At 42.2% G+C, this 9,886-nt stretch overlaps 1 protein-coding gene across 1 annotated transcript in view; it reads left to right on the forward strand.

The window, feature by feature from the left end:
- Positions 1–9,562, forward strand: part of traf4a (tnf receptor-associated factor 4a) — a 36,638-nt gene extending 27,076 nt beyond the window's left edge. Inside the window, exons 3-7 of the mRNA XM_080053935.1 lie at positions 3,147–3,251; positions 3,731–3,892; positions 4,606–4,767; positions 5,401–5,556; positions 6,751–9,562. Coding sequence (XP_079910061.1) covers positions 3,147–3,251; positions 3,731–3,892; positions 4,606–4,767; positions 5,401–5,556; positions 6,751–7,383 — 1,218 coding nt within the window. The 3' untranslated portion in view covers positions 7,384–9,562. The remainder of the gene's footprint in view (positions 1–3,146; positions 3,252–3,730; positions 3,893–4,605; positions 4,768–5,400; positions 5,557–6,750) is intronic.
- Positions 9,563–9,886: the final 324 nt, after the last annotated feature.

The following is a 9,886-nucleotide window of genomic DNA, read 5'->3' on the forward strand; positions in this document are numbered from 1 at the left end:
GCCCCGGGCCATCGGGCTATACGTTATGTCGAACCCTGGACTATACAAACTAGACCGGGCCACTAGGCTGGCGAAAATGCTGAAACGATAAGAAAACCATAACAATTTCAAAATGGAACAACAAATATAAAGGTAAAACAATGAGGAACACATGAATACAAAACTAAAACGGGTGAATAAATACCATTGTTACAATGTAAGAAAAGACTTCCTGATTAAAGTGTTGCAGATTGACACAGATATGACAATCAGTGACAATACAGGTACTGTAAAACATTTGCATAAACTTGTATTTACATAAACTAAGCGGTCCAACAAGGAGAAAAATGCAAATCAGAAAGGAGACGAGCAGCTCTGATACTAAATATAATCCTGCTACCACAGATCTAGATATATTTGGGATTTCTAATGCAGAGAGCCGGATTTTATTGGAAAAACTATTTTAGGATGTGGCTTTCGTTGTCTGGATAACATAGAAGCAACAATCCTTAACCCAGAGTCAACACTTTATTTTTATTACAGTTGGAAAATAGACCCAACCACAACATTTCAATGGACTCTTTTTATCTTTGTTTTCTAAAGGCGGTTTATCATATTGTACCCAAGGGGGAAAAAGAGAGTGGCTATCGGTATTCACAGTCAGAAGATGTCCCTCCCTCCCTTGTGTAACACAAGGATGAGGGCTCTGCTCTGAACTGTGCATGAGGGACTAACCGACGGGCAGTAACTGATCATTCCTGTTTCTGAGCAGCTTGAGCATCCAATCAAAGTGGCCTGTTGTGTGTAATTCTCCCAGGCAGTTGGTTAGCTTTAGCCTGAATTAGCCATCCAACCAGAATCTGCAGCAGGACCGGCGAGGGAACAAGCAAGGTCTGCTGAGATCGATGAATGTGCCTGTAATAGCAGGGACTCCCCACGGGAAGGATGTGTTCATGGCACACCTGTCAGACATTGTTATTTACCCTTTCAGGCTCCCTGTTGCCTGCAAATTACCGTGGTCCATCCATTGTGGTCTATTGTCAGGGTTATTGTAATACTCAATGCACACTGTCATTCAAAAAAAAACATGCACAAACACAACCTCACTCTGAACAGAACAAAAGCTTTTCCAATCCTTAAAGGATTGTGTAGTAATCATAGTAGTAGTAGTGTGGGGACTAACAGACAGAATAAACCCCCAAGTTGGGTGCTCCAACGACCTTAACCCCCCTGATCTGCCTGGGACTAAGTTATTAAAAGGTCATTACTGCCGTCTCCCTGCAGATTCCAAGACTAGAACAATGAGAGAGTGTTTCAGTTTGCTTTTAAAGGATTTTCCCCCTCTTATGCCTCTCCTGAAAGAATGTGATTAGAGCAGCAAAAAAAAAAAAGACAAAAGACAAAACGTCTTCTTCTACTGTATAAGTAGAGTGCAGCGAGTCAAGCATATTAAACAGGTTAAGATGATACATTTAATACTCCTATTTGGTCTGGCACAGGCACCTCTCTCCTAACACAGCAGCCATAAACAAAGTGGAAGTGATTTTATTGTAGATTAGTTTCCAAATGTTCTTTTAATTTGAAGGCAATGGCTCCCATGTTTGGGTGCAGAGGGGCATGTGAGCGCTGCTGGTGCTGTTACTGAACTGTTGTTTGTTTAGAGGGCCGTTGTGACATTTTGAGGAAGTGGTTTTTCTTGTTTGACCAGCGCTGTGCTGGTGTGACAGCATGGGGGGATGGAGATGCCGAGCTGTAGCGCTGTAAATCCTCAGGCCAGCGTATACTGTAGGGGAGGATTTGGTGTGTCGGGGCAGAAAACTGACTCATCCCCATCGCTCAGTGACAGAGGGAAAAAATAAATCTTTCCCTCCGCTCTGTACGTCTTTCTCCAAAGGGTCCCATACACCAAGTCATTATAGCTGCAGCGGCTGAGTCAACTCACTGCTGCATTTTTTTTTTAAAATCTCAACAGTTTGACTTCCCAACGTGTGTGTGTGTGTGTGTGTGTGTGTGTGTGTGTGTGTGTGTGTGTGTGTGTGTGTGTGTGTGTGTGTGTGTGTGTGTGTGTGTGTGTGTGTGTGTGTGTGTGTGTGTGTGTGTGTGTGTGTGTGTGTGTGTGTGTGTGTGTGTGTGTGTGTGTGTGTGTGTGTGTGTGTGTGTGTGTGTGTGTGTGTGTGTGTGTGTGTGTGTCATAGATAATGCATCTCTTTTTTTATGAACAAAAATTGGAAAACTGAAAATGACATAGAACATCAATTTCCTTTCATAAATCTAAAATATCTAATAATAATAATGTGACGGACTGAGAGAGGGAGAGATACCAAAACGATGTGAGCCAGAAGGCGAGTGTGACAACGGGAACATACAGACAAAATCACTGATAATATTTGTCTGGGATTTTTTATTTATAAAATGTCTTGAAAGAGCTGGACACTGTAGCGTAAGCAAACATGAGTCAAACAGGAATAGTTTGTGCATCCAACTTTTTTTTGCCTGCGGACTTATACACATTTGATGCTGTCTAAATAAACCCATATTCATTATAATGAAGGAACATGTTGAACCACCGCAACAGTGTGACTCATGTGTCTTTGATGTTTTTGGAACATAATGGAGGAAAATAATAAACTGGGATATGGCTAAACAGACAATTCTTGTTAATAAAATTCATTCATGATTTTTCATCTTTTGTATAAAATTTGTAAAATAGAAAAAACCTCATCAAACTCTTTTAAACTTGACTTTGATTTTATATTTATGTACTGGGATTCTTTAGAAAAACGTTATGTTGTTTGTGGTAAAGCAATGAAGAATATGAAACTTCTGATGTATAATGTTAATACCTGTAGTGTGTGTGTGTGTTTGTGTTTGACGACAACCACAGATTACCCCAGTTTTTTCCGATCTCATTGATGTGTGAAATACTGCATCTCTGTCCTGTGAAAACTGTGTATCTCCATGTATTTGCAAAGAGGAAACCGCCCGCTTTTTAGCTTCAAAACATATTGAGTTAATCCAGTGGGTTTTAATATTGTTAAGAAAACCTCCTTACCAATACATTGGAGACCAACAGCTGGTGAACTGTCCATGTTATACATATTTTTTTGTTGTTGACCTGTTCAGCTCCTCTTACTTATTGTGACCTCTTCTCTCTTCTCTTCCTTTAGATCTACCCGGACCCGGAGCTTGAGCAACAGATCCTGGCGCTGCCCATCCGCTGCATCCACAGTGAGGAGGGCTGCCGCTGGACGGGCCAGATGAAGCAGTTACAGGTGAGAAGCCTCTCTATTTTCCCCCTCGGTTCGCTTTTTTAGTTGTTGTTGTTTTGTTCTCTGCTGCTGCTTTATCAAGCATTCTACCATGTGTATCTCGTCCCACTACCAGCTGATCTGCTCTATTCACACGTTCTAGTGCAATAGGGAAATATGCAACACACATATAAACACCTGCACTTTATCCCTTCACACATTTCCATGACTATTAAGCACTATGTTGTCCATGTTCAAATGTTTGTCTGTCTGTTTGCTCTTTTTTGTTGTGTTCTTAGTTGTGCTCTCTGTGAAGCAATGAAGCAACCATGCACTATACCCAAGCTAAAATTTCCCCACCACAGGGACAATAAAGTTTAACCTAACAAAACGGCCCCTCTGCACTCACCCGACGTGGTTTTCTGGCTGAACGCCCTAACATGTTGGTGTGTTGTCTTTTTGTGAGTTTGATGTCACCATTGTGTCGCTGTCTCTCCCCTCAGGGCCACTTCTCCACCTGCGCCTTCAATGTGATTCCCTGTCCCAATCGCTGCTCTGTCAAGCTGACGCGCCGCGACCTGCCCGACCACCTGCAGCACGACTGCCCCAAGCGGAAAGTCAAGTGCGAGTTCTGTGGCAGCGAGTTCACCGGAGAAGCCTACGAGGTAAACAGCAACTCCTCACTCGTTTTAATGCATTTCTTTTTCTTCTACTGTTCCAACACAGCGGGACATTTATGTAAGAAAATAACCTTGAGTGACGCCACATAATTTCCATGCCTATATGAAAGACCTCTTTGTGAAACACGGCGGGAGAGACTTGGTGCACGTGTGTGACTGCCTGCAGAGTGTGTTGGTCTGTTTTGAAATGACACGTGTGTCGGCTGAAGGAAAAAGAAGCTTTGACTGGGTCTTTCATACTCAATGTGTTTTTTCCTCCAGTGAAGGGGCTGAAGTATCAGAGTCTGCTGCTCACTAACACCTTTCCACCACGCCGCCCCCTCCTCTGTTTTCTCTCTGGCCCACGTGCTTTCTCCCTGTGCACACAGTGGCATTCATTCACCTTTTGGCTCTCACATTGGAATTACACAGTCATGTTTACAGCTTCACCAAACATTTAAAGGCGCTTAATACCACTGCCAAATTATGCTTGATTAGAGCTGTTGTTATCATATCTATTACTCTTTGTCAAAACTTCTCTCTGCAGCCACAAAAACCTTTAGAGTAAAAATGCAGTTTTTAGATATGGGAACTGCAGCACAGTAGCCTACAGTATATAAAATGCAACTTGAGTAACACCTACTATACCGACAGTAAGTGTTGACTTCATCACCCTGCTCTGAATTGTAATTGTGTCGTTTTTTTCTTTTCTATCCCAGAACCACCAGGGCATGTGTCCGCAGGAGAGCGTTTACTGTGAGAACAAATGTGGGGCGAGGATGATGCGTCGTCTGCTGTCCCAACACAGCACGGCCGAGTGTCCCAAGCGCACGCAGCCCTGCAAGTACTGCGGCAAGGAGTTCGTCTTCGACACCATCCAGGTCAGTTTACCATCAAGTATCCATATACCTTCCTTTCCAAATGAGAATTTGCACATGTTTGGCGTGATTGAACCATTTCGATGGCAAGACACTATTTCTCTGCCGGTATCATGGTACCTGCAAATTGGCTCTTAGAGAGTTTCCTCATGCATCAGTGGAGCAGGATGGCACAGAGATAGCTGCCGGTCATGGTGTCTCTTTGCTATGGCAGCTGGATGTTAGTGGGATCACCTGCCTCTATGCACATCTGGCCCAGAGGCTCAGCAGTCAGTTTCACTCTCCACTCTCCCAGTTGGAGAGGAACATTTGAGCCCCATGATATGATTTTAAGGGACTTGTTTTGACTTAATAGTGGTGTGAGATGATACATTTGCATTGCAGGATAGAGACACACCTCTCAACATATATACATTTAATTTGTAAGCAGGTCACTTTTGTCACTGTATGGTCCTTTTTGAAGGGTTTTTCAACTAATGATCATCTTATCATTTAGAGCTGAAATGATAAGCTGGTTTTATCAATGAGTCAATCTTCGATGCCGCTCTTCATTTGCGTCCCCACTGTTCAATGTGCAATGCTGTACTGTCGGTCAGCAGTGCACTTGTATCTTACACTGTCGTTTCGCCTCTGCAGAACCATCAGTACCACTGCCCTCGGTTTCCTGTCCAGTGTCCAAACCAGTGTGGCACACCCAACATCGCCAGAGAGGATCTGGCCAACCACGTGAAGGACAACTGCGGCAGCGCGCTCATTCTCTGCCCCTTCAAAGACGCCGGCTGCAAACACAGGGTAAGACTGGTGATATAGTCAAATCAACTGCTAGGCTTGTTTGTCTTTGTGTTGTTTACTTTGCCTTTTCTTATCGTATCTCCGTCATTACCGTGCTCACTGTGTCCAACTGATTTCTCCCTCTTCGAAACATACAGTAACCGGGGCCTGTAGGCTGTATTTTAATGAGTGCAACACTTCTATACTCTGACAGCCCATTTCTGTCTATTTTTGAAACCTGACGTCTATTTGTCAAAATGTGGACACGCTTCGAGGAAGAGCTTCAGATGAGCGTCGGACTGTGTTGTCGGCTCCTCGCTCTGTTAAGAATAACAACGTATCTGGAAAAAGCTTGATGTATAACATTTACAGATGGTATACACAGCTGAAACATCTCTGCACTAAAGCAGAGTCACCATTGAATATAATAATCTGCAAAAAAGTGCCTGTTTACATTGTTCTGGCTGACTCATAAGTAGAAGTTGTTACTTGGATACAATGTCCAGTTGTGAAGTGCATTTTAGGGATGTGAAAAACAATTACATTATTGGGATACGAACAGATAGTATCCCAATAGTATTTGTTGGTTATAGTTATATTACAATTTTCAATAAACGTCAATGCACCCAAAACAAAACAATGCAGGATGACTTTCCATTGTGACCTAATGCAAACATGAAGGCAATGGGCTAAAAGTTTGATATTCAGACATTTGAAGAGGTTCCTCCTAAATTACTCCTCACCGGATTATTGTTTGCGGTAGAAGATTAAACTGATGTTGCACAGGGTTATTTTTAGCTAACGATTTGATATTAAACCCTGACAGAGCTGATGTAAGGGACTCAAGATTAAGTGTCTCAAAAGTTCATGCACTATTGCCAAGAGTGTTTTGTAATTTTTCCATTTCTGTTATTCTGTTTCTCATTGGGCTGTTAACCTTTTTTTCACTTAATTCAAAGTAGTTTTTCAAAGCTATAGGTTCTAATGTAAAATGACTATTGGATTCATTTAGGTACACAGTTAAAAAATGATGTATTTTTTTTCTTTTATATATATTGAGTGGGCAGCTAAACTTGTACATATTAAAATGAGAAGTATAAATAGCTGTATTCAATGTGTGTGTGTGTGTGTGTGTGTGTCTCTGTGTCTGTGTAAAATCTATATGGTCGGCAACTTCTGAAATAACCATCTCTTCTGCTTGTCTTCTCTTGGCAGTGTCCCAAACTGGCTATCGGCCGTCATCTGGAGGACACCACCAAGTCCCACCTGACCATGATGTGTAACCTGGTGGGGCGCCAGCGGCAGGAGATCCTGGAGCTTCGGAGGGAGATGGAGGAGCTGTCGGTCAGTCACGACGGCGTGCTCATCTGGAAGCTCAGCGACTACACGCGCAAACTGCAGGAGGCCAAGATCCGCAGCAACCACGAGTTCTTCAGCCCGCCGTTCTACACCCATCGCTACGGCTACAAGCTGCAGGTGTCGGCCTTCCTCAACGGCAACGGCAGCGGCGAGGGCTCCCACCTCTCCGTCTACATCCGCGTGTTGCCCGGCGAGTATGACAGCCTGCTGGAGTGGCCTTTCTCCTACAAGGTGACTTTCTCCATCCTTGACCAGAGCGACCCCTCGCTGTCCAAACCCCAGCACATCACCGAGACCTTCAACCCCGACCCCAACTGGAAGAACTTCCAGAAGCCCAGCAGCACGCGCAACTCGCTGGACGAGAGCACCCTGGGCTTCGGCTACCCCAAGTTCATCTCCCACGAAGAGATCAAGAAGAGGAACTACGTGCGAGACAACAGCATCTTCGTCAAGGCCTCTATAGAGATCCCCCAGAAGATCATGGCTTAAACATCTGGCCCCTTTTTCTTTTTGTTTTTTTGTATGGAGAAAGATTAAGGTTTTAAGACTGGGGACTGACACTTAACCTTGACTACTTCTACACACTTACCCTTTAGATACTCTCTGCCACAGAGCTTGAAGCGAGTCTGTTGTTGGTTGTGTGAGCTCACCCGGAGGACCTCGATGTATCACACAGGAGAAAGTGTTTGGTTTTGCAGAACCATCACTCTCTGCTGTTTCTTTTTATTATTATTTTGTATCTGTTTGCTGACCTTTTATCACAGTCTCACAACAAAAAAGCCTTGGAAATCAAACAGTGCCTAGAGAATTTATCTTAAGTTATATTTTTGTTTGTTATTACTGCAGTAGAAATGTTAAAGAGTATGGAGAAGATATTAAAGAAATGGGGGTGCAGTGCTCCACCAAGCCTCTGCACTTAGAGGAAGTTAGAAGCTGGTTGGAGACTAAAGATCTGAAGAAGAGGGAGCTCAGCAGACTCAAGCTCAAGCCCGACTGCCTTTTGTTTACACTCTCATATAGTATAGCCTACTCCCACTGATCCCTCAATTAACTCCTACACAGTAAGAGACTACTCAAATGAGAAACTTGCCCCTTCAATTGATCTATTGTGTTTTAAAGTAATAGTTTGGCGTTTTGATCGAGTTTTCACTGCCACGTCCATGTCTGTCCGTAGGCTAGCTGTTACGGAAAGCTATAGGATTGGTATTAGTCATCGCATTTGCTGTAACCATCATCAAAAAGGCAAACAATCGTAAGCTTACTTACCAAAATACCAAACTATTCCTTTGACTAAAATTGCATGCGTCTCCCCTTATGCTGAGGAAATAACAATTTGACAACAAACAAACAAAAGAAGAAATACAACCATCAAACTCAACTAAGGCGTTTTCATTTATTTCTTTAACACGACAATATTGAATTTTCAAATCGATCTCTTCTGGTTTACTGCTCCTATGTACTGTCTGTGACTTTTGTTTTTCCTGTAGTTCTGATCCAGTCGTAAAAAAAGCTTCAGGATTGTGCAGATGTACCAAACACACACTTCATAGTGACCCTATGATGGTTTGTGTCCATTATATAGTCCACCAATAAGGAAGAGGGAAGCACCTTTCGTCGGTCCACGGATGAGCAGACAAAGAGGCCAGTTGTCAGTGTTGGCGCGCATTTAATAGTGAAGGAAAAGCCATGTGGCCTTTTTATACAGTATGTCTTCGCATGAGGGTTTTAGGGGTGAGCAGAGCAACATTAACACATGCATGCTTCATGTGCTACCACCTGGACCACATTTTTGTACTGTAATCTGTATTCTTGAAATCCTCTCCCGTTGATGGCAATTTTTTGTCTCTTATTTTTGGACCTTTTGAAAGTTGACAAATCGTCAAAAAGAATGCGTTTTTTTTTAAAGTTTTTTTGTTTTGTATATGGAAAAAATGTGAACGCTGTTGGTAATATAATGAACACTTGGCTGTGAAGTGTATGTTTTACATAGACTGGGCATGGATGGTTTGGAAAGATGGTGAATGAAACGGTCTCTGCAAATATGTGAGCATCTTGGGACTGACTACACCTTTGTTGTGACCATGGTTGACGGGGTCTAGCTTGACCTCGGCGCACAATGTGGCAATGAGCAGCGTTTTGGAGGGATGCAGCCCTGTGCGATTCACCCGTCTCCATCACATCACCATCATAGGGGCCAGAGGACTTTGATAATACAGTACGCTCATGATGTATGTGAATACTAATGTAAAAATGCAGAAGCACATTCTGTCTTTTTATTATTATACTGTACATGGAAACATTTTTCCCTGATTTCTTGTCATAATACCAGCTGATATTTTACAGTGATTTAAAGAAGTGAGAAGATGAAAAACTTTTTTGTAAGATTCTGTATTTTTAAAAATACTTAGCTGTTTTATACAAACACTTTTCGTTGGAGAGTCGGGGTTGACTTTGGGAATTTTCAGACCCTTTCCTCTCTTGGACATTTGGATAATTTGTTTGTACTTGTGGTTTTGAGCCTCACATATTCTGTCTGTATTATTTCCTCTTAAAAGTATTTATTTTAAGGAGCCGTCATTGAGTTTGCGCTGATGGCACAAATGTTTTAATATGTTGATCGATGAGTGCTTGTCAATTTCTTAATTGAAATAAAATACCATATATTATAGTTGTTTTACTTGTTGGTATTTTGTGCAATACAGATAACTTGTTCTCACTTTTTTTTACATCCTCAGAACTTCATCAAGTCAGTTAGCTCTTCTAATTTTAACACGCAAGTGTTTTACAGTTTCATCTGGATGATGCTCTCAGTGTGATTTAAAATAAATACGTATGATCTTATAAGGCGAAAAAACTGATTAAACACACACCTGGCTTGATTTGGTATTGTTTAGACATGGCACAGACTGTAAAATATTACTTTTACAACTTAAATGTATCTTTATTTTGGCATATTTACCAACTGAAATATGTACTTCTTCAGTATAACTGG

This window comes from Ammodytes marinus, assembly GCF_949987685.1.
Source record: "Ammodytes marinus genome assembly, chromosome: 3".
In the NCBI taxonomy this organism is placed as follows: Eukaryota; Metazoa; Chordata; class Actinopteri; order Uranoscopiformes; family Ammodytidae; genus Ammodytes; species Ammodytes marinus.